Genomic DNA, 27,055 nt, shown 5'->3' with positions numbered 1-27,055 from the left:
TTATACCGTCCGTTATATATTAAACGCGCATTCGTAAACGTATTTTGCGCATGCGCACACGCGTATTCGCAACCGTAAAGGTCTTACGGGCACATGCGTCAACGCGACGCATGCGCAGAAAGTTTGTAGCTTTGAGGTCCTGATTATAGATCATTCCGGATTATGGGTGCCCGAATTAACGACTTTTGACTGTATTAATGATGTAGTTTCCACTAAATGTACAGTTTCATCTATTGTACAAATACATACGAGAAATTCAAATGTGTCGTTGAATGTGAATATTAGGCCAAGCATCATGCATACTTCTTGAGCTACTGAAACATCACTGCATATTTTTATTTGTTCTTCATATGTTATTCATTTAATAATTTTCCTTTAAAGTCAGGGTTAGATGCAGGCTTATATCCAGGATTCAAGATTTCCATTAATTTTAAAAAATGAGGGTTTTCTACAGTATAAAATGATGTATTTTAAGAAAAAAAATCAACTGCTGATGATCTATTTTAGATTTTTTAAAGCCTTTTTACAACATATACCATGTGTTTTGAATTCATGCTTGAGACTGGATAGACATAGAAATGATACATTGGGCAAACATGGTTAGTTTAAAATATTTCAAACAATTTTACATCTTTAAAAGTATTACAAAGTATTTTAATCCCTTTTGCATCAGTTAAAAAAATGGTATAATACCTGATTTCAAGCCAGAGGTGGGTTTTTTTTTTTTTTTTTTTTTTTTTTTCCCCCGGCTTTAATTTTTTATTAAGGTCTTGTGTTCAATCATGTGATTAAATCATTGACACCTTGCATAAAAGAGTTTATGAAACTACATTATAATAACAAATCATAAAAATTATAATTCATTTTATCAATAAACATTTACTTATAATGAAAAAAGTCTAATTATATACAAAGAGATTAAGCTTTTCGGAGCGGGAAACATGAAAAATAAGCTCTTTGGTTGAATTCAAACCATGAATCTTCCAATTGCTAAGTAGATATGCTGTCACTTATAACATAAGAGCACACATTTGGGAGTGCAATAATTCCTCATATTTTCCCTACACTAGTTAAGGCACCCCTTGGAGACAACAGGTTTTTTTTTTTTTTTTTTAAATGGAAAAACAAAAAGAAAAAAAAAAAAAAAAATTCTGTTTACGTCCTCACTAACATTCTAATCACTCATCTTCCAATTGCTTGTTGGACACGCTACCACTTACATCATGAGAAAATACATAAGAGAATACAATAATTTCTTCTATGGTACATCAAAAATGAAAGCACAACTTTTTTTGTGTGGGTATATTTGCAAATACAGAAATATGCTTACTTTCGGATGGATCCAGTTTTCCTGAGAGTCCAAATTCTTTTTCAACAACAGAAAAAGTTTGCTGAAAAATTTTAATATGCAACTGTGTAAAAAAATATAAAAGAAGCACGTACATTTTCAAATTTAGACAAAATGTTACATCAACTTTAAAACAATTTTGGAATAATTCACTTTTTGAAACAGAACTGAAAATACAGTACAAAGTCCGTAATCCGGACTCGTCAGGACTTTGGCGATTCCGGATTAGGGTTTTTTCCAGATTATAGATCATCAATTTAAATCTGGTAAGATGGCATGCAGAAATTATACATTTAAAAATATGAAATCGTCCCAAAAATTCCCATTGTAATATGTATTATTTGTACCATCTTATAAATGGTACAAATAATACGAGGGTTGGGGCAAAAGTAATGGCAACTATTTTCTTGTAGATATGTGAAAGGATCACAAAACTTATATGTATCGTGGGTAGGCTCTGCAGGCATAGTGTGTATGCAGAACAACAGATGGCTCCGTGATAGCTGGCTCTGTGGTAGCGAGGGCTCTGAAATCAGTCAGTTGGTATGTCGTGCGAGACGGAAGTAACACGTGTTGAGAAGCGCTTAGATCAAAATAATAGTTCTCCGAAGGAGAAATGCGATGGAATGTCACAGTGAATTAGTAGAAGCTCTTGGGAATAATGCCCTACCATATCGTACAGTAGCACGGTGGATAGGAAAGTTTCAGCAAGGACATGTGTCAACCAGTGATGAGCAACGTTCGGGATGACTGGTGAGTGTGCGGAATTGGCACATGCCATCATCGAGCACCTCATGGATGAAGACATACGATTGATGTTACTAGAGTTAGAGAGGGCAAGTGGCATCGAGAAATGCACCGTCCGCAGGATATTGCGTAATGAGCTACGTCTACGCAAAATCGCTTCGAAGTGGGTACCGCATGCACTGATGGAAGTTCAAAGGTGGGTGTGCTGCTATGCAATATGCTCCAACCACTTTGAACGCTGGCAACAGGACGGCGATCAATTCTTTTTCACAACAGGACGGCGATTCACGAATAATCGCCATCGATGAATTTTGCACCAGGGCATACGAACCAGAACTGAAACGTCAGTCCGCGGAGTGGCGACATCTTGGATCACCAAGGCAGCAGAAGGTCCGTCAGAATCCTTCCCCAGTCAAATTGATGTGATCGTCGCGTATGACGTCAGAGGTGTCATTGTTTGCCACTTTGTTCCTCATGGCAGAACAGTGACCGCACAGTACTACAGGGACTTCCTGGTGTGACAGGTACGACGTGGCGTTCGGAATAAACATCCAGATCTTGTGGATAGTGCAATAATTCTGCACAACAATGCAAGACCACATAAAGCAGAGTGTGTACGGCAGCTACTCCGATGTTGGGGATGGGAAGAATTGGAGAGCCTACCATACTTTGATGACCTTTCGTCCTTTGACTTTGATCTCATTCCCAAGATTAAGGAACCAATACGTGGTAGGCGGTTTGCTACATGAGAGGACATTGCTAATGCTGTGCGCCAACAGATGACCCGATTCACACATGGTGAGGCAAATGTTGAGGCTGATGGTATTCAGCGCCTCCCACATCGTTGGCAGTGTGTGGTGACAGCGGCAGGGGACTACATTGAGGGACTTTAGGCTCAGGTTTTGTCATGTCAACTTTATATGTACTGTGTTATCATTCTTTTGTATGGTGAAGGTGGCCATATTGCTCTGTGTACTACCCTAATAAATTCATGTGTTATGATAGTTCAGTGCTATTCATTGTCCAGTTAAGACCTTGTCCTTTCGTCTGTATATGTCACATTTTACAACCGGACTGGTATCTTCAAGAAAAAAAAAAGTTGCAATGACTTTTGCCCCAACCTACGTATAAACATCTCAAAGTTGTCAATACGGTAGAATTTTATTTATTTGAACTTACTGGCATAACCCATTTTGGATAACACTTTTGCCTGGTAATTCATAGGAACTATGGTAATGTAACAAATAGAAAGCAACAAGAATTGATTTGCATGAGACAGCACTCCTTTGCTACATTAACACTTAGCTCTGCAATATATTCCATGGGAACTATAGTTAACATTTAAAATTAGAAATAAATTTGCAAATTATAGTTACACAAATATATGTATAACAACACATTTACAAATTTGTGTTTTTAAAATAACAAGTAATCTATGGTCCTTTCTTGCAATAAAGTAGCAACTATGTTTGAGAGTTTTACTGCAGAATACCATCATTTCTTTTTTATTTTTATTTATTTTATATACATATATATATGTATAATTTTGGAATCTAAAATAAAAAATAATAAAAAAAATCTAGTACTTAATATTTGATTGACCGAGAAACTGTTGCCAAGCAAAGAAATTTTGCTCCAAATATGGATCAGCATGAAGTAACAACATACTCATAAAATCTGAATGTTCGTTTGATGTGATCCAGACTGATTCTCGATAAACCATCTTTTGTTTATGTGAATAAAGATATAATTTAACTGTTTATTGCTGTATTTTTGTTGTCAGACTAAGAAAAAATATTGAAATTTGTGACCTGCCTTCCACAGAACATCAAGCAATGGATTATTTTAACTTCGTGGAATCCTACAACTAAAAAACTGTGCATTAATGAGCATGACATGGTCAGCTAAATATGAACAACAATACAATAATACATTGGAAGAATTAACTGTTGGAAATTTGTACTCATAATGCTCTAAACAGACTTCCAGTAAAATTGGAGGGTTTAACAAAATACCAGAAATAACAAAAGATCTATTAAAAAGAGAAAAAAAATGAAGCAGGTTGAATACAGATTGTTTATTAAATGAAGAGGCATCAGTTTCTTGAGAATTAAGCGGGAAAGACTGGTAGAACATAGGCAAGATCTCCAACTTTCATGGTTGACAGGATAACATGCAAGAATAAAAAATCTTTAAAAAGTTGAGAATTTAAAAGAAAATTATTTCTCCTGGTCTTACAAATTGCGAATTCTTATCTGAAAGTTTTTTCCCCCTCCTATTAAAATGTGCAAGTTAATAAAACCTTTATACGGTACAAAGTCTGAGATCCAGATGTCCAATATCCGGAAAGATCTAAAATCCTGACCTCAAAACCATCAACAGCTTTTTTTTTTTTTTTTTAAATGCTGTACATATGCGCATTTAATTTTTTTCCTTGTAGATAAAACATGTGGAGAGTCACAATTTCCGTTCGACTCCAAATAAATACCTCGTTGTTGAAGAAACAATAATTTAGCATAAATTTGGCTCCGTAGCTGCATATCTGCTTGGCATACATCTCAAACCGAACACATTCTACATAAAAACATCGCTGATTTTACACCTACTATTTTATATTCCTGACGCCGAACTGGCAAATCATTATTTACTATATTTTGCTTTCATCACCGCATATTTATCAATCCATGACAACTTTTGAGTAATGACTCATGCACCTATGCCTAAACATTTTTTTCTTTTTACATTCATAATTTTTATATTAGTACAAAGAGTATAGTATAACCTTTAATGTTGACATTATTAGGCTTGGCAATAATTACAGATTTAAGTTAAATATGCACAACTAAGAAATATTGACAAGGAAAAATTTAACAAAAATTTCTTTCCATATGCTAGAAATATATTTTGCTAATGATAATAGGCCAAAAGATTACATTTAGGGCTATATGAATTACAAATAACTGATTTGTTTTTAACATAAACTCAGAACCACCAGAACAACCAGCAGCGGAGCTCGTATGGCTGCACCAGGCGGCAGAATTTAGGAAAGACAAGATTTTTGGAATTTAGAGAAGCATCAAACACTAAAATTAAAGAGTAAAAATATTTTTAGAATAAAGGGAAAGCACTGGGATCCAAAACTTAGGGGCGGCAAAAAGTTAGAACTTAAGGAGGAGCTTGGTAGCAGAATTTAGGACGGTAAGATACCTAGTGTTGGCCATTCATAAGCTTTAAGTACATACGGGAATTTATTTATTCAGGACTCAGATACGCCTTAAGTATGTGCAAGAAATACACATAAGTATAATAAATAACTAAACTAGTACAATCAGGCTTAATCGTCTCAGTGCGCGATAGAAGCAAGGCAAAATTTAGAGGAACAACTTGTCTTTCATTGCAAAGCTCATAATATATAACCAATAATAAATAGCAGATGCTATTAAGCTAGACTAAAATTATACTCATTCCAAGGAATTTCAGCCAATATAGCAGATGTTCATTAACTTTCAGATTTGATCCAGCTTAATTATTTTTGCAGGCTGTTTTATTATTAAGGCAGTTTGATGAAAATTAAAGTTTCAACTTTCGATCATTTGAAAACAGTTTTTAATTCTGGAGCTGCAACAGGATGTAAAAAGCAAAAGCATGCTTCAGTGTCCATTACACAAAAAGTGGAATTGCTACAAAATAATGGATAAAGATAAATCCATCTCAAAATTACATGAGGAGTATGGCACTAGACAGTCAATTGTATATGACATAAGAAAACAGAAAAAGGAACTTTTTGAATTTTTTGTGGATTCCGACACCCAGCTTGCAACAAATGACAGAAAAAATTATTCGTATGCTAAAAGTGATAATTAAATAAGTCAAACAGTGTCGCAGTGAGGGCATGCCATTGGTGGGTCACATGCTAATGGCACAAGCTAAAATATTTCACTAAGAAATGAACTTAAAAACTGAAAGCACATACTCAACAGGATGGTTAACCAAATTTAAAAATTGACATGGTATAAGGCAATTAAGAATTTCACATAAAAAAAGCTTCAGCTGATACCAACTGGTGTCAAAGATTTCAAAGCGAGACTAACAATTTAGCATGTGCAAATGTGGCAGGGACGCACTAGTGTATACTTTTCATAATCGGAAAAAATACATGACCTTGAGCATTTAAAGGAGTAAAAAGTGTCCTGTTATATATTGTGCAAATAAAAGAACATGGAGGCTCAGCAGAATTTGGTTGGTTTACCTGATAACACAAAAACTGCCGATTGTAGACAACTGTTCGGCTCATACTTCACTTAAAAGTTTTAGTGAAAGATAATACATCTTTATTATACTTTCAACCCAATTGTATATCAATCATTCAGCCTACGGATACCGGAATACTGCGCACCCTGAAATGGAAATATAAAGTAGAATTTTTTAAATCCATGTGAAATTTTTTGAATAATGGCAAGACTATTCAAGAATTTTTTAAATATTTTAGCGTAAAATCTGCTTTGTGGGCAGATGTGCCTCCAGATACTTTAAAAAATGTTTGGCATAATTTATGGCCAGGTAGCATATTTCATGGTGAGGTTGATGAATATGATAGCCACGAATCTGAAGGTTTTCAGATATCAATCAAAGGTTAAATTTTCCAATTAATGGAATTTTTAAAGAAACGTGGAGGAGAGGTAATAAATGAACAGGATATAACAGAAATTTTTCGTTGCAATGACAATGCCCCAATTATCAATCAACGGATGGCGAAATCTGTAGAGATCCAGAAAAAACCTCTACCGATAGAAGGTGTCACAGTGGTTACTGAAAACGAAAAAATTTTGATTGACTAGTTACTGGGAATTATCAATGCAGCAATTACAAGACTTGAACAATGGTACTTTTTAACTGAATTAGAAATTATGTCTGTCTACAAAATTAAAGAGAAAGTACTAGCACAAAAAAAAATTTATATTGAAATAAATAAATATATATTAAGATTTGTGTGTATGTAAATTTTGTTGCCTTTAGATCATAAATGCTTTATTATTTCATAAATCACAATTTCATATTTTTAATTTTATAATTTCTACATGTCATCTTACAAACTTTAAACTGATGATATAAAATCCGGAAAAATCCCAAATCTGGAATGGCCGAAGTCTCGGAATTGGTACTGTATACTGAAATAATTCCATCAGTTTAAATGAAATACACGAAAATAATTGAGTACTTTGAAAATGAAAGGTCAGGTTACAAGACTAAGCTTATTATTTTTTATGTAGTGAATTTTGATCAAGGTTCATGGAACAGAGAGTTGATGAATTAGACCAACAGTCACTTTAAAAAAAGGAAAAACTTAAATTACAAATTTTAACCATATACAGTCAAAAGTCGTTAATCCGGACTCGTCGGGACTTCGGCGATTCCGGATTATCGATTTTTCCGGATTATAGATTATCAGCTTAAATCAGGAAGATGGCATGCAAAAATTACAAAATTAAAAATATGAAACCGTAATTTATGAAATAAAGAACAATTATGATCTAAAGGGTATCAAAATTTACAAAAAGAAAAAGCTCAATATTTATTTGTTTACTTTATTAAACATTTCCTTCAATGTAAGTTGCTTTGTTTCATGTGATAATACTTTCTCTTTAATTCTATTAAACAGACATAATTTCTTGTTTAGTTACAAAGTTCCGCTGTTCAAGTCCTATAATTGCTGTGTTGAGAATACCGACTAATTTGTCAATCGAAATGTTTTCGTTTTCAATAACCTCTGGGTCACTTTCTTCACTATCGGAAGCGAATTATAATGACGAGGAACTTGATTTAAATCATATCAAAGACAGAATGAAATAATACACTTAGTATGGAATTATAAACCAAATAAAATAAAAACATCTGCCCTGAAGATAAGGATAGTGCTGACAAATCAACTTCCAATCCGCCGCGTGAAATTGATAAACAGATTTCGGATCTCAAAACATACTTTCGCTTTGTAGATACAAATTACATATTAGTAAATATATATCGGAAATTCTATTTGACATAATCTTTCTAATCTATCATAATCTAATAATGACGTTTCTGCCCCCCCTCTGCCGCAGAGCAGCGTGAAATTGATAAACAGATTTCGGATTTCAAAACATACTTTCGCTTTGTAGTAAATATATATCGGAAATTCTATTTGACATAATCGAAAGTTCAAGCTTACTTTTATAAAATTGCTCTAACAGTCTGCAAAAAATAATAAGCCGGATCCAATTCGAAGATTAAGGAACAACGCAATCGGCAACATTAACTGAATTAGATAACTTTAGCTTAGCGTGTAACTCCGTTACAATTTAAACGCGCATGCGCACAAACATATTCGCAGCCGTAAGGGTCTTACGCGCTCTCGTAAACGCCTGTGCGCATGCGTGAACGCGACGCATGCGCAGAAAGTTTGTAGCTTTGAGGTCCGGATTATAGATCATTCCGGATTATGGGTGTCCGAATTAACGACTTTTGACTGTATCAATTATTGTATAGAGTTACGTGAAAAAAAGTACTGTTGAAGAGTGGAATGAAATTTGATATATAATATTTTCATAGTATATATCGAAAAGTTGAACCGTGTACTGTTAAGTTTTATTGTGACTGTGAAGTATTGTTTTTGGTGGCATATAGGTTTAGTATATTTTGTTTATGATTTGTTTTGAGGGTAATTCCAATTCATTACTAAAGAAAATAAGTATTTATGGCAAAGCACCTGAGGGTTATCTGTCTAAGAGAAAGGATGCCTTTGTAGAGGACTTTCTAAGAAAACCTGACTTATATACACATTACACAAGGAGAAAACAAGAAAGAGACCATGCAGCCACCATGTTCACTGGGATTCATACCCTAAACAGAACTACCAACGTTCAACAACTTCACTACTCGGTGACTGGCGAGCCTGGTGGAATATAGATAAAAAGATTTGAATGAAATTTTAGCAGAAACACATTATATATGGCTTAGAAACATCCTTTTTTATGAAGCTAATAGTATACAAACATATTTTTTTAAACTGTACTTAAGATGTACTTGCACTACTTTATAATACTGAATCTTAATTGCTAACAGATTATTTTCAACACCAAAAATATATCATTGTTTCCCCTGTTAGCACTCTAATTAAAGGAAATAACGTTTTAAATAGACAAGATTTGGCAATAAGAATCCCAATTTTCTGTCCAGTTTAATGCAGGTTGCTAAGACTCATTTTCCTTACAATGAAACGTTCTCTCAGCAATGTGGCAAAGCTTGTACCTGTCAAAATAATTACATTAAATTGCGTAATAATGATAACTTGAATATCAAATTTCTGTACTTCAATGCAAGCTGCTGAGGCTTACCCTGAACATGAACTAAATTTCCCTCAGCAGTGGAAAAAATCAGTTTGACAGAGTTTTGTGCCTATCAAAATGATTGAGGGTAATTCCAATTCATTACTAAAGAAAATAAGTATTTATAAAGCAAATAACTATTTGGAACGAATTTGGAAATGCTGAAAAAGGCCCAGACACAAGATTCATTTAGTCATATAACCATAATAAGTCAACAGATTATGCATAATGAAAAGCTTTTTTCTAAAATCTGTCACTGAGTGTCAGAGCTTAAATTCCACCTGCACCAAGTTCTAGTACTTCTCAGTCTTACAGTAAAATAAGAATTCCAGCTAAAGTTTGAAATAAGATAAGCTATAGTCTTTTAATTTATTATTTATTTACATTTATAATTCAGCTGTTACTGATGATTACCACAATTTTTCCCACATTAATGGCAGACATTTAGACATTAAAACCTACTAAATATAAGTAACCCTCATATAACACGGTAGATAGGTTTCTAGAAAATGCCGTGTTGTACGGGACCCAGAGCTATTATAAAAAAGGAAGTATGTTCCGAAAACTTATTAAAAACAATTTTTTTTTTAATTCTACATAAACAACTACGTTGTCATTGCTCAGTATAATTAACCAAGCATGTTTTTTCGGTGGAATGACACCGCTTTCACTGTCAGAATTTGAAATTAAACGAAGAAATGAATTTCTTCGTTTAAAGTTCTGGCATTTTCTTCCCTCTTTAAAAAATCTGTAATTTTATTTACCTACTAGTTCTTACCGGCTCAGTGTAAATTGCTCGATATGGAGCTATACAGTTTTGCAGCTCCCTTTTGAATTTTCGGCTCATTTTAGTGGAAGGGTCTGTACTCAAGAAAAATGATTCAAGATTGTCAGCTTATCAACTACACTATCTTCAACAGTGCTAATGTCCTCAGAATCGATTTGATTTACAGCTTTGGATGCCATTTCCATCAAGTCAATTTCTTCTTCCGCTAATAAATCTTGAACGTCCTCAATAGCCATGTCGACAAAACCTTTGCTCTGACTGATTTAGCAAGTTTTAATAAGCCAACAATTTCATTTGATGATTCCTGCATGTTTCCAATTTCAACTGAAGAGGGACATATCTTCTTCTAACATGCATTTAACATTGAAGCTTTCAGTTCTAGAAGAGCTAAAGATATGATGTCAATACAGTGTTTGATTGAAAATGTCTTCCAAACTTTCATTACCTTAATTGATTTTGAATCGGTTATGTCTAAGATCCACTGTAATGCTCTTACATGTTTTAAAGGTATAAATAATACCTTGATCCAATGGTTGGAGTAACGAAGTAGTGTTATGTGGTAGGAACAATATTTTGACTTTGGGATAATTCAAATCTTGTGGGTGACATGGAGCATTATCTAATAATAATAGATTCAGCATCTGGCACAAAACAATTTAAAAGCCAAGCTTTAGCTTTATAATCAACATCCTAACAGCTTCATAATCAGTCCATGCAGATTCTCCTTGAATTCTTATGCTATCAGTTGCAAGATGCTTTTTGAAATTTTCGAACCAACCTTTACTTGCCAGAAAATCTGGATTGTCAGAGGATCTCCATGCTCTTTAAGGTGCTTGAAAATTTTGAGTCTTAACATCCAACGGAATTCTTTTTTGACAGCTATCATCAATCCAAATGCTGAGTGCCTTTTCCATCTTCTCAATTACGGATGCCTGAGGGGAATGAACTGCATGTTATGCGAATGTCGAAAATCCTGCAACAACTGCATTTCTTATCTCTTTTCCGTTTTTCTTAATAGTCCGGATTGTTGCTTCATTCAAATTAAAACTTTTTCCAATGTGAGATGCCTTTCTCCCTTTAAACGACAGTCCAAAATTTGTATCTTCTAAAGAAATGAATTTTTTCTTAAACACTGTTTTTATTTTTATGAAAAAGTTATTCTTTAACACACTGTAGCTAATTGCAGACTGCCGACCAGAAGTTTGACACACTTCTGTTTTCAAGCCACGGAGATAAGGATTTGAATTTTGGAAGCCAAACGTGCAGGTGTGCGTTTTACAGCACTTACTGTGACCTCATATTGTTCACCTTCTGCGATAGTGAGGTTTCTTTGTTGTTATCTGGTGATTGCACTCTTTTGAGACTAGGTATTGTTTCTGTTGTGCAACTGTGCTTTGAAGGTCATGGAAGGAAATGATTTTCTTCCGTTACCGGTTAAGAATTCAATGGTCACTCTCCACCACGTGGCTCGTCTCCCTGAGGACATTTGTCCGTACGGGTAGCGGATCTCGGAAGACAACTGGCAGAACTTATGAAATGAGGATTCTTATCTGTTAAATGACTATAATGGTGTTTTGCTCAATATGGAAAATCTTCATAGAGTTCATTAAATTAATTCGAATTGCTTGGACAATTTTCTTATTGTGTTAGAGAGAAATCATGTTATAGGAAAACCATGTTGTAGGAGGGTTCTCGCAATTTATGAATTGTGTTATAGCGAAACCGTGTTACAGGATGCCATGTTGCAGGAGGGCTACCTGTATACAAGAACACTATTCTTTTTTAAATGTAAAATTTAAATAAAAATCACAGCAAAATACTTTTTCTCATTCCACACTTTCTCAAATGTCTTACTTTTCATGATTTTCCCCATCTTTCATTTTTTCTTTTTTATTAAAATAAATCTTTTTACCAACAAATTTTATTTTTAAATATCCTTTTTTAAACATTTTCAAAAAGGAAACTACAGAAATATCTATTAATTCATGAATTCTTGAATCTCAGAAAAAAAGCAAAGAGTTCGGGAAACAAGATCATTTTCTAGAAGCAGTATTGTCATGCTGCCATTTGACAAACAACATATGAAAAAAAACCATTCGCTGGACGGCAGAAATTTCAGTTCCTTGTTATTACATACAATATTCTGAACTCATTAATGCAATTTCTACCAATGCAGGTTACCACATTTTCTTCCAATAGCAGGTAAATACCAAAAGCACACATTTTAAACTTGAGTTCAAGATTAAAAAAAATCAGTCACATATTGTTATAGCAAACTTCAAGGACCAGAAATTTTATTATTTATATCCAGTGGTTTGTTACATTTGATCCGATAAACAAAATGGATTAATTCTCAAAAAAGTGCAAAATCTGAATGATGAATAAAGCAAGAAAAGACTTATTTGCATTGTCAAATGTATTAAAATTTATTATTACACTTATTAGCATTGCCAAATGTAAATAATAAATCTAATTACAATCACACTAAGATTTAATTGCAATAACTATTACAAGCAGTTGTTTAATTTGTAGTTTGATCATTTCCAGTCTCTTTGTCTGAAACATTGTCCAGGATACTGTCAGATCATGGCTTTTCTGAATGGCAAACCATTTCAGAAAGCTTCTTAAACATTCCTATCCTATGCTTCTCTTTTCTCACTTTTTCACTCATATCCAAAATTTTTTAAGCAGAAATTATGAAGTTTTGACTATTTTATATGATGTCAGCTATACATTTGGAAAACTATTTTTGGCAGATATTAATTTGGCTGTATGTGTTTTGTGTTTTTCAAATAATATTCACCTTATCTTCAGTGTAGAAACTTTGTGTTTACCATGCAGATCAATTTTTGGCTCAGAAACAGGCCACCAGTGGCTGGGCAGTAAATTCACTGAATACTGATAGTTTGGTCTGGAATTTGAATACCGGTGTTGCATAGGTGCTTTCGTGGTTTTCCCTATGTGTAATGTATATACAAGCCAGTTTCCCTTGAGAAAGTCCTCCACAAAGATATCTCTCCCCTTAGCCCTCTTTGAGAAAGATAGCCCTAAAAAGCTTTTCCATAATCAAATAAAACAAACCAACCAGAAACAGAGTGCAGTGAATTTAGTCTAAGAATATGCGAGAGTTTTGCTCTTCTAGAGAAAATGAAAAAGGAAGACAGTTTTGTTACCTACATGTCTTATCCAATGTCCAGAGAGAACAGAACCATTTCTGCCAGGATAATGTATGGTTGCAACACAAAGATTCAATAAAATTTTTAAAGAATATCTTATGTCTTGACCAAAGACCAAGCAATGCAAAACTACTTTAGTCCTTGGATAGCATTTATTCTCAACAAACCAATAAGGATGAATACATTTCTTTCCCTTAAAAAAATCATCTACAAACCGGAATCTCATTTACCACTTCCACTTTCCATGAATAGCAAACAATTTCAAAATTTCCATCACAGCATCAGCCTTTACTAGTGTTCTGTCTGACATCTCAGTCAAAGAATATGAATAGAATCAAAGAATGCCCACCTTTTTCTTTTACTTCCTTCTACAAAGTAAAGGAAGTATTGTAATCACAAAAAATTTTGGGTATCACATATTTCAATGAAAATGTCCATTTTGAGTGCTCTCAAATCCATTTGAAAGATGTTTTTACATGACATCTATATGTACAGACAGAATAAAGGACTCTTTTTCAGAAAACAGATTGTAAAATCAATTCAGAAGAGAATTTTTTGTGACACCTGTATGTATGCATGTATCTCTCATAACTCCAAAACCTCAGAACATTGAAATTTTGTAAATGGGACTGCTTTAACATGTAGTTGTGCACCTTCCGTTTTCTTCGCAAACGGCCGCACCAAAAGTATATAAATATATATACATACACGGCTACTTCATAACATGGCTCGGTGAGCTCAGTTTTTCCCTTATATGTTGATAAATTGTACATTTTTAGCTCTAAAAATAATATAATTATATTGTTCTGGTTAAAAGTAGAAAACCCACCAACATCCTATTGAAACAATATACAGTCAAAAGTCGTTAATTCGGACACCATAATCCGGACCTCAAAGCTACAAACTTTCTACGCATGCGTCACCTTGACGCATGCGCGTAAGATCTTTATGACTGCGAATATGCGTGTGCGCATGAGCAAAATACGTTTACGCATGCGCGTTTAATGTATAACGGACGGTATAAGCTAAGCTAAAATTATCTAATTCAGTTAATGTTGTTCCTTAATCTTCGAATTTGATCCGGCTTATTATTTTTTGCAAACTGTTAGAGCAATTGTATAAAAGTAAGCTTCAACTTTCGATTATGTCAAATAGAATTTCCGATATATATTTACTAATATGTAAAGGATTTACAAAGCGAAAGTATGTTTCAAAGTCCATTAAACAAAAGTGGAATTGCTGCAAAAAATGACGTAACCATTCCGAAATCTGTTTATCAATTTCACACTACTCTGCGGTGGGGAATGGAACGCTGCGGCGCGCAATGAATTGGAAGTTGATCTGTTAGCACTATCCTTATCTCGAGGCCAGATGTTTTCATTTTATTTGGCTTATAATTCCTTACTAAATGTAGTATTTCATCTGGATGTATTCCGTCTTTGATATGATTTAAATCAAATTCCTCGTCATTATAATTTGCTTCCGATAGTGAAGAAAGACAGAGAGGTTAGTGCAAATGAAAAAATTTCGATTGACAAGTTAGTCGGTATTCTCGGTACAGCAATTACAGGACTTGAACAGCGGAACTTTGTAACTGAATAAGAAATTATGTCTGTTTATAGAATTAAAGAGAAAGTATTATCACATAAAAAACGAAGCAACTTAAACAACTTACATTAAAGAAATGTTTAATAAAGTAAACAAATAAATATTAAGCTTGTTTTTTGGTAAATTTTGATACCCTTTAGATCACAATTGTTCTTTATTTCATAAATTACAGTTTCATATTTTCAATTTTATAATTTCTGCACGCCATCATACCAGATTTAAACTGATGATCTATAATCCGGAAAAATCAATAATCCGGAATCGTCGAAGTCCTGACGAGTCCGGATTAACGACTTTTGACTGTAATTAAAATCATACGATATCTGAGAATGCAATTAATTACAAATCATGTCTAAAATCTAATAGTGCACCAGTCGTCAAAGTTGACAGCAACGATGATTGGACAGTAGATAGTTCTGATAGAAAATCCACATCTGGATATATATTTCAAATAGGAAACAGCACAGTCATGGACAAGGAATAAATAAAATTGCGTCTCCTTAGCTTCGACAGAAGTCGAATACATCACTCTAGCTTTAACTCTGCGGGAGCTACACTGTAAAAAAAAAAATGTCGCTCTTTACAGGCAAAAGTTTTGTAAAGTTACAGAAATTAAAATGTTACATGAGAATTTCCTGTAACGTAAAGTCTGAAATGAAATAGTGCCGGACGCAGACGATTCAAAAGTACACTTACAAGGAAAGACTAATGTTTCAGTTTCACGCGCATGAATCAGGTGACCGATTGGTGAGCGGCGGTGGGGTATCTCAGTCAATGAGGAGAAGACAATGACAATTGTTTTAAAAATAGTAACAGTATATATGGCTGCCTGTGTGTTCATAACGTTCCTGAGCGGTAAGTAAATCTTTCATAGTTACTGTTTGAAATACTGTTATTTATTTTATAATTTTATGGACTATTCTTATGCACTTTACACTGTTATATATATTGATAAAGTATTTTAACGTTTAGCCCTTGCTACTAGTAAATATCAATACTCATAATATGTATTCTAATTTCTATACTTAACCAAAGAATATGTATTCTATAGATATTCTTTGGTCTAATAGCAGGCTGATTTGTACTAGAACGAGTATCTAGCAAGTACAAGCACCATCTGCAATGAATTATAAATTTATCGTATGATAATTTCCGTAATGTTTTGTTTTCCTGACTAGGTGTAACTTTGTTATTCCATATATTTTAGTATTAATATCAAAAGGGGAAAAGTAAAACTGACCTAAAATATTTTTTTAGCAATATGTTAATTCATTTATGCCTAGTGCACCATTAATGGAATGGTAGTTGTGCACAAAAACAACATATTGCACTTTATTCCCAAAAATATCATTTCATTAATATTTTATAAATTAGAAGTTTTATTATACTCTGTAACTGCCATTTCATATTTATAATGTTTTAAACATATATAAACATACACTATGAAAAGTAAATCATAAAATAAGTTTTTTTAAAAAAACAAATTGTGACTATGTGGAATTTAAAACCATTCTGTATGTGTATGGTTGTATTAAAAATCAATTAATAATTATTAATAATAACTTTTTAATAAAACATTAATTTTAGAATTAACAATATAAACATACATAAATACAAGCCATTTTTCCTTACAAATCCCTTCATAATTACATGCATCCCATTAGGCAAATAACTTTACATGCTTTGCCATGTTTCCCCAAAACAAATGATACAAATATGCAACAAACTGTGCTTTAAGTTAATGCAGGAAATAAAATTCTGTGCATTTGCAGTTTACTTATAGCTTGGCATTTAGATATCCAATGATTTGCTAGTCAAAACTAATATAGAATGCAAATATCTTTTAAATAAAAGAAAATTAGGAAGGTCTGACTTTTAGACATATACATGAAGATTGGTTTTTTTAAATTATTTTAAGTGAGCCAAATTTATTACACATTTAAGTAAGTATTTGTGACTTTCAGTAGCATCTTTGTTAGAAGTCTTAATTTCAATTGTAGAGTCATTAGGATATTTTGAAACAGGTGTCATGAAAAATGAGCAATGCCCTCACTGGGACTTAAACTCAGACCTCTCGAATATTATAGCCGAGTGTGCTATCATTACACCACAAAGGCATGATGGAAGGAGGAAGAAAATACTTTATACAGTAACTGAAGGTAATATTTCTTATTAGCAAAAAGAAAAGCAATGCCATGAAAGACCCGAAGTGTATTTATAATTTAAGCAAGTTGCAGTTGCAGAATGTCCACTGTTCCAATGGACCCTTTACTAAAAAAAAAAAAAAAAATATTTATTTAAAAAAAATATTTAAACATAAAATTTCCAAACTTCACAGATGCAGAATATCACTCTTAATTTATTAATTAATTTCATAGTATTTTCATGACACTAGTAATAATTAATAGCTAAATTTTGTGGACTTTCTGATCTGTGTTTTGATTTTTTAATATTAATTTTATGTATAAATCCAAATGTTTTGTTTTTTAAAGTAGAACTTCTGCAAAATTTCAAAAAATATGTACTGTATCTATTAAGACAAGTGAAATTTTTTTAAAGCCAAAAACAAATTCCTGTGAAAAATTAAAATTATAATTCTAAATGCAAAACGAAGGAATAAATTTGACAATTATCAGATAAACCAAAATTTTGGTAATTTTTGCAATTTTGTAGAAGAATTTTTATTCTTTTCTGAATGAAATATACTATTTCTTATTAATATTGATTACTACAACTAAATTACTGCAACTTAAATACATAATTTGGCTTAAAATGTATTTGAACTTAATTTTCTAATTTTTTTAATTGAGTATATTTCATATACCATAAGTCTAAAAATAAATTTAATTCTCATCCTGTTTATTGATATAATTTTTTAAAGAAAAATTTCATTTGTTTTCCTTAAACGTTTTTCATGAAGATACATGTCTATATATATGGGGAGATAGAGGTATTACCATGTTTAATCACAGATTTTTTCCCCTTTTTTAATTAATTTTATAGTATGAAAATCGAAAGGGGAAAATTATTCTATCAATTTAATTTTGAAGGATGTGATCAAGGTACGAATATACTAAATAAAACTTTCAAGGATAAACTATTAATAACTAATTATTTATTTAAAAGAAACCTACTTTATAATAAGAATGCATTGTAATATTAGCATTTCAGTATCTAATAACTTCATTCCTGCTTCCCTCTGCTTTTAATTCCACCCACTGCTATTATTGTAAAATGCTACTCTCTACATCTCAAACCATTTACTGCTTCTAAAATTGCAGTTTGTGTCATCTTCTGAAGCACGCAAGTCATCACCATTCAGTCTGTCTTACCACATGCAATAATTTCCCAAACTTTTAAAATGGATTCGTCCACATAGTGTTTGTCATGCTAAGAAAGACAAGCTTTTGTTTACTACCTGCAAAGGCCATGCTGAACCTTTACTATCTAAGTGTTGGACTTTATGACAGCCTAATACAAGAAATGAACCATTAAAGTGAAGCAAACATCAATCCATATTCACTCTGCAATTTTGCCACGCCAGCTGCATAGTCAAATTTTCTAATTATTTATACAAAACAAAGTCTTTAATCCGGACGTCCACAATCCAGAATGATCTATAATTTGGACCTCAAAGATACAAACTTTCTGCGCATGCGTTTATGCATGTGCACAATACCTTTAGGCATGTGCATATGAAGTTTATGCATGCGCTTTTAATGTATAACGGACGGTATAAGCTATGCTAAAATTATCTATTTCAGTTAATGTTGCAGATTGTGTTGTTCCTTAATCTTCTAATTTGATCCGACTCTGTTAGAGCAATTTTATAAAAAGTAAGCTGTAAGCTTGAACTTTCGATAATGTCAAAAAGATTTTCCAATTCTGGACCTGCCAAAGGATCTACAAAGCGAAAGCATGTTTCGATGTACCGCTTCCGATAGTGAAGAAAGTGACAGAGAGGTTATTGAAAATGAAAAAATTTTGATTGACAAGTTAGTCAGTATTCTCAGCACAGCAATTACAGGACTTGAACAATGGAACTGAACAAGAAATTATGTCTATTTATAGAATTAAAGAGAAAGTATTAGCACAAAAAACAAAGCAACTTAAACCACTTACATTGACAGAAATGTTTAATAAAGTAAACAAATAAATATTAAGCTTTTTTTCTGTAAATATTGATACCCTTTAGATCATAATTGCTCTTTATTTCATAAATTATGGTTTCCTATTTTTGATTTTATAATTTCTGCATGCCATCTTACCAGATTTAAATTGATGATCTATAATTCGGAAAATCCCCTAATCCGGAATCGCCGAAGTCCTGGTGAGTCCGGATTAAAGACTTTGTACTGTATAAGATTTGAGGCCTAAGGAGTAGCAAAGATGACAGCAAGAATGGGAGAAATTCGAGTTATAGAGAAGTAGAAATGAGATTACTTATTAAATGCCATAATTACGTGTATTTTTATTGAAATGTAGGTGACTTTTAAAGAAATAAAATTATGATAGTTACTAGTAGTTTATCCATGATTACTTTGCATTTATGTTCTTACTTCACTGTGTCCTTCCTTTGGAAGTTAAAATTTTTGTCTAATTTTCTCCTCTCTACTTCAGAGGACAAAATTAGTAAACAAAAAAAAAAAAAAAAAAAAAAAAAAAAAAAAAAAGGAATACGGCATGAAGAGCATTAGATACTCCCATTTTCTTAAAGCCGTTCACTGTTATTGTTTCATTAATCATAGGCCATGCACACAAAATCCAAGGCAAATTAGTTATTAAGATAAAAACGACAACTACATGAATTAATGTTTTAAAACTTAGGGAAACTCAAATGTGTGAACGGCTGAAAGAAGGCGAAAATTAGGTAAATAATTTAAAAAAATTTCAGAACCCTCTGCTAAAAGAATGCTAGGAAGAAATAAGTGAGTAAATACGTTACTTAGGGTTTGAGATTCAGTGATTCATTTGGCACAAATCTCTAATATTGTTTTAGAAATTTAGAGGTAATGGATAATTTAATATTTTTTCAATGCTAGAAAATTTTTTTCTGAAAATAATTATACTGTGTATTATTTTTACCATCAATAACGGCTCTATTTATGAAATAATTTGCATATTTGCTATTTTTGTATAGTGAACCTTCTCTAAGCTACCAGATTTTTGAAGATTTCAATAAAAGTGGGCATGCTAGAGAAGTTATGTCTACTAAGTTATGCTTAATTATTTTGTGAGAAATACAGGTTAATTTTAAGAAGTGATTGAGGCAGCTAGTCACAATGAGACAGTTAGTTCATCATAATTCATTTTTTTAAATAATTTAAGCTATTCTTAATTAATTAAGAATAGTTATTATAAAGGCATGTAATTAAAGGTGTTATATTGCAAATGTTTAAAACATCTATTAAAATAACTTTTATAAAATTTTTAAGAGCATGATTTAATTTTTCTTTTCAGGAGAGATGCTTTATATGTCCAAAGAGAGAAGAATCATTCTTTCATTTTTCAATCTGCTCAAGAGACAAGATTTTTTTTAAATTAATTCTTTTTCTTTTTCAGATTTTATGTAAAGTTTATGAATTAAATTATACATTATTTTGAATTAAATAATAAGTTTATTAGGAATTTAATAAATTTATTAAATTCATTTATTACTTCTAAAAATTAAATTATTTTTATTTCTATATCTTCATTATTAGCATAATATTTGCTTCAAAATAATACTAGTAAAATACTTTCACAATAAAATTCATTCTCAATTAGCATGCTGTACTAAATAAATATAGCATAAAGTTCATTTTCTGTTGTCACATGTATATTTCACAATTTTGCATGCAAATCTCAAAATTTATAATAATTGGGAATACTTTTTTAATATCACTTTCTAAATTATACTGTTTTTTGAATTGAAATGAATCTTTTAATAATTTGGTCATAAAAAAGGCAATGTCACATTTATGTTTTACATTGAATCATACTTATTTTTAATTACGCTAAGATTTTATAATAATATAAAAAAATTGAATATTATTAGAAAATAACACTAAATTAAATTAAAAAATAAATCATTGTCTTTACATTTAAAAGTATTTATGTGTTTTTATAAAACAAGATCAGAAGCAGATAATGAATAAGGAGGAAAGGTAAAGTTTCTAACACTTTCTGAAACAATATAGCACAGATCATGCACAGTAGGTGTTAAAAACTCATATCTTTCATTTACGAATTTATGGGAAATTTTTTATGCCTATCGTGTGCTTTAAATTTGGTTAACATGCAATTTTATAATGCAAGAAATGAAACGTAGCAGTTTAAAGTTTGAAAGATGATCATGTCATTTTCTAACATAAAAAGAATATGAGGCAACTTTTAAAGAAAGATGATTATGAAAAAAATTAAAATTCAGTTCTTGTGGATCATGAAATATAAAAATAGTACTTCTTTTTTATAGTGGCCTTTCACATTCAGTGGTCAGAATTACTTGTTTGCTCTATAGCAAACAAGTAACTGAAAATGAGTCGGAAAACGAAAAGTTTTTTTAATCTATGAAAACTGAATTTTTTAATTTTATTTTACAAGTTTTCTCATTATAACCTGTTAACAAAGAAGATTATTTAACCAGTAATGGAAATGTTTGCAATTTGAAATCAAGTAAATTGGTTATCAAAGACGCAGAAAATTTGAAGAACCTTTAATAAACTATATAGACAAGTTTATAAAATGAAAAGCATTTTAAATTCAACATATACAAATAAATGCTTAAAATGTCACGGAGAAAGACTTTTCTTTAAAAGTATATAATTATGGAATACGTATGTAAATATGTAAACAGCAACTAAGTAACCTGTGTACATGCTTTTAAAATACTATCTTTTATTTCTATCTACTATCGATTAGTTTTGTGGGCCGATCAATTATTTTTTTAGCTTAACATATTTTCCTTAATTTGATAATTTGTTGCTTTTAATGAATTTTTTAACTTGATAATTTTTTAGAATTTAATAGGAATAATATAATCAAATAATTATGTGTAGTGAAATTCATTATTAAAAGGTGCAGAGAATACTAACTTCAGATTTTTGCACTAAACATAATTTAATAAATTAGATATAAGTTGAATGGCATTTTTACAAGCCTTACATTTAAAATTCATCTCACAGCAACATTTGTTTTCAGGATATGAATCTTGACTGCTGCACCATAATTCCTTCATTTATACATGCAAATAACATCAAACTATTTCATACTGAAAATATTAAATTAATTTTTCATATAAACAATTATAACTTTATTGAACTTTGAAATTATTTATTTACTTTTATTCCAAAACTTCGCCTTTTTTAATGATAATATAAGTGAGCGTTGTATAACTTTTAAAAACTTCGAAGTTTTTAACTCATAGATAATGAGAAGAGTATTTTAAACTATTTAATAAAATGAGAACGTTTTTATGGATATAAAACAATTCAAGAATGATTAATTCATTTGTAAGATTTTATTGCATATAATTTATTTTGAAATTTGATTTAGTATGAAAGTGATGACAAACTGATTAATTTTGGGTGCATTGTAAAAACTAAGCTTAGATTTATTACATATTTTGTTTGTAAATCTGTGGGAAGGGGAGGGAATAAAATTATAAAAAACGAAAATACATTATTTTTTAGCTAATCTGAAGTATTAATTTTTTAAACAAATTTTTTAAAGGCATAGTTATATTAAGTATTTTAATGGAAGCAAGGCTTGAAAAATTCAGTTTGTGAAATTTTGTGCTTTCTTAAAAAGCATAAAATCTGATTTTTAATCAAAGAGTTCTGGCTATTAATTCAAGAGAAATTAAAAGTTATGCAATTACCACCTGTAATTTCAAAGAGTAGTAGACTGAATAAACTTCTAATTGTAATGTTACATGTTGTTGACAGACAGTGAGCGCAGATAAGAATAAAAAGATAATTTAGGCAATGTAATTAATGAATACAAAACAAATTTTGGATACCATGTGGTAACAAAGTGAGGTTCACTGGTGTGTTGTCTTCTTTGCTAGAAATATTGTTTTTTAGATGGAGAGAGAATAATCTTTTTGAAGCATGGAGAAAGGCTATTATGAGTTCTTAACAAAAATACTTTGCGAAGTGTCTTGTACTGTAATAATGTAATCATATCGTCCTGCACTTGCAATACATTTATTTAAATAGGTTAATCTTAAGCATTATCTGTCTATTTCAGTTAAGATTACTAACAGAAAAAAAGTTCTAGAACATACCTTGTGAATTGACACTAAAATGAGGCATACTGATTTTTTTCAGCTATTTCATAGGACCAATGTAATTTTCAGATCCCCTTCTGTTATGTAATATAAAAGATACTTAGCAATATAAAGGATTTCTGTTGTAATATAAAAAAATGTAATTTAAGGAGAAGAATATCAATTTGAAACTTTTAAATTAATCAAAATTCTTCTTCAGATTGGTAATAATTTGAAAAACCTTTCAGTTATATCAGACATAAGTTTATCTTCATTAAAACAAATATACTCTGCAACAGAATATTCTTCCTAAAAGAATGGTATCTTTTACTCAAGCATACTGAATACTGAATTCAACATACTTCATTATAATAAGCCATCATTTTAGACAAAACATCTATTATCTTTACAGATATATCCTTTAACATTTCAGTTGTAACAAATATATTCAACATATGTAAATACATAATGTGACCTAAGAAGCAAATAGTCTAACCTATACAGATACATAGTTTGGACTGACATAATTAGTTCCTGAAATAATACAAGCAAATAACATGTAATCATTACATATATATCTGTTGGGATTTTACATGAGAAAAACATGTTCTGCTTCCAGAATTATATGCTGGAATATGACAAGGGAAAAGATCTGTAACCATTACAAGCATAATTCTTGTAAAGTTACAAAGAATGCACCTGTTACTGTTACTCAAATAACCCATGGCATGCCAGTTTCCATGAGTTTTTTTAGTAATGTTACAGAATATTTTTTACAAAGTACAATGGATGAGACAACTGATGGAAAATTTAGGATTCGCTCAACAGGAAGCTAAAATTGTTTTCGAGGACAATATATTCTGTATAAATCTTTCCAGAAAAGAAAAAGGGAGCAGTTATACAAAACACATCAGTGTAAAAAATCACTATGCCTGTGACCTACAAAATCAAGGAATTGTTAAATTACAATACTGCAACAGCAAAATGATGTATACAGACATGTTCATGAAACCCTTGGCAGGACAACAGCTGGAACAGCTCATCGAGTTGGAAATTGTTGAAAATGAAAGCCATTAAGCTGTACTGTCCGACGTTACTTTCCCTCTGCTAACCAGAATTGGACTCAATAAAAAAAGGAGAAAGCTCTATCCTTGTACGACTCATTCTTACACGCTCCGCCATGAGTAGCAGACAGCGCTTTTATCATCGTTATTTTTTCTTCTTATACCTAATAAATATGCATTTTTTGTGCTAATAATAATGATCATATTCATTACATGGAGTATGCTTTAACAAAGTAAGAACTTAGATTCTGTTTTATTTATCTGCTCGTCTCAAATAAGCTGCATTCCAATAGTAAACAAATGAGCCACACAAACCTTTAACACCAACTAGCACCAGAACATTCTGAGAATGCCCAGTGCAAGTCTTTCATGAATATGACAAGAATGTTCAGATGAAACTTTTTGAATTGTATATGTTGCAATTCGAAAAGGGACTACAGCATGTCCAATAACAGTGTTAATCGTACAGTCATGTAACATGTAAAGAACATTTTAACATTCATACAACATTCCATCAGAACGTTTTAAATCATGACTACATACTATAGTTCTAAAATGGACAACATTGCATACAATACCGGTGTTAAAGCACACTCATTTAGCATGTAAAGAAGGGCTGTGGAGTCAGTAGGGAGAATGACCGACTCCGACTCCTTTATATATATATGTAAACATATATGCATGGGTTACAGCTTATTTTTTTAATATAAAAGAAGTAATAGATGCTACAGAAAAAAATTGATTGCATAGTAAATTATTTACATTAATTAACATTTATTATGAAATGGAAAAGCTGGTATTGGTTATTTCTAAGAAACAGTATAGCTTCAGCAAGATCTTCTTTGTTGGAGGGCCATAGATCCAATTTGATAAACTTCAAAGCTGAGAAGAGTCTTTCTGCACTAACTTGAGTAGGAGGAAGAGCTGTTACTGTTAGGGCTACTTTTTTTTTTCAGTAGAGATTTTTATAAGTTCTAAAAGACGTGTCTTGCAAGAGCAATCATATTTCTTTATTTCTTCAAAAGCCATGTAGAAATCTTGTTCGTATTTTTTTTTTTTTCCCCATTTTTATATCTAAAGGCTCTTGGTTCTTTATTTTCATTCGCTTTGCCTTAGGCTTTTCAATATTCTCCAAAAAATATTTCTCAAAAATTTAATTCATCACTGGAAGAGGATGATAGAGACTCAATTGCAATGTCTGCAGTTTGACTGTCCTGATTCAAATTCTCCAATTGTTCTGAGAATAATTTCATTCTTAATGAAAGTTCATAGATGGCTTTCTTTGCAGTTTTAATTTGTTCATCATCTAAGAAAATTCGGTGTTTCGGATTTACATATATTGAACCCAGCAAGATCTCATTGTCTAGCAAACTAGTTTCTCTTTTCTTCATTGAAGAAATGATTCCTTCTGCAATAAGCCCTCAATTTCAGAAAGAACAAACATCACATTCTTCCATTCTCACCTCCTGTCAATTCTTCAGATTGCAGCTTTTTTGTGGCTATATACGGTGTAGAAGTGAAAATTTGAAAATATAACGCTGATTTTTGTTGTTGGACTTCTGAATTTGTAACCTCTTTCTCATCAAATATGTATTTCCTTATCACATTGCTTGATCAATAATTGCTCCTTTTCCTGTCCACTTTCTAAGAATTGCATAAATTTTGGGAGTTCTTGCTGCTATTGCTGCTTACCTAAATTTACCAGTGAAATATGTAGCTAAATGAATCAGTTTGATCACTAATGGCAAATATCACATCCATCCTCCTCCCTTATATTCATTTATTATGCAATAAAACATAAAATAATTATTTATTAATGTATATAATTCATAAATAAAAATAATAACTCAGCTTGTCATTAATTTTTTTTCAATTCATTTTAATTTAATTTCAAATTCAAACTTTCCAACAAAAACTGGAGTTGGAGTAGGCCTGTTTCTAGAGTCTCCAGCTCTGACTCCTTTTACACCAAAATCTGCCCGACTTCGATTCCGACTCCACAGCCCTGGTGTAAAGAGTATTTTATAAAAGAGTCCATTCAACGTTCCATTAGAACATTTTAAATCATGTCTATATGTTACAGTTTTAAAATGGGCAACAGAACACCTAATGTCGCTGTTAATGGTACTCTTGTACTAATATTTCAGATGATAAATAGGCCTGTTACTTGTTTAACAATTTACATTCACGTTAAAAATATTTCTAGGAAATATTTATAATATATAACAATAAATAAGCACATTTTCATGAAAATATATAGTTTTATGTGACGTGTCTTATGTACACCCTTTATATTACATTTTTTACATACTGTTCAAAATATTATCAATTTCAACATTTGATATGCTGTTTTAGGTAATAGAAATGTCACTTGAAGAAATAATTCAAAATGTTCTCCTCAAATATATTCATTTTATATAATGTTACAGTACTTTGTAATACTAATTATATATTTTTAGAAATATTTAATTTAAAAATTATTATGTAGGAGACATAAATCTAAAGTGTATGGCAGAGTCGTAGCTAGGGTTTTCAGCGCCCAGGGACAACTGAAGATTTCGCGCCCATTACTGCTTGCCAAGGATGGAAAATATTTAATTCTAAAATGTCGTAACATCAGTTTGGCGCCCCTTTGATTCTGCACCCGGGGACAGATGCCTCCCTTGCCCCCCTCTAGCTGCGCCCCTGGTGTAAGGTTACATCAATGTTATAACTA

At 31.5% G+C, this 27,055-nt stretch overlaps 1 protein-coding gene across 2 annotated transcripts in view; it reads right to left on the bottom strand.

The window, feature by feature from the left end:
• The window catches only part of LOC118194531 (uncharacterized), a 176,751-nt gene that overhangs the window by 130,209 nt on the left and 19,487 nt on the right, over positions 1-27,055 (bottom strand). For both annotated transcript variants that reach the window (XM_085814969.1, XM_085814968.1), the window contains exon 3: positions 1,331-1,391. In XM_085814969.1, the coding sequence (XP_085671095.1) occupies positions 1,331-1,391 (61 nt within the window). The remainder of the gene's footprint in view (positions 1-1,330; positions 1,392-27,055) is intronic.

The sequence above is a fragment of the Stegodyphus dumicola genome, chromosome 4 (genome assembly GCF_044657685.1).
Source record: "Stegodyphus dumicola isolate Sdum_Otavi_A_Nest chromosome 4, ASM4465768v1".
NCBI lineage: Eukaryota > Metazoa > Arthropoda > Arachnida > Araneae > Eresidae > Stegodyphus > Stegodyphus dumicola.
Note: the sequence above shows the minus strand (reverse complement) of the source record. Positions and strands in the feature narration are given on the sequence as shown.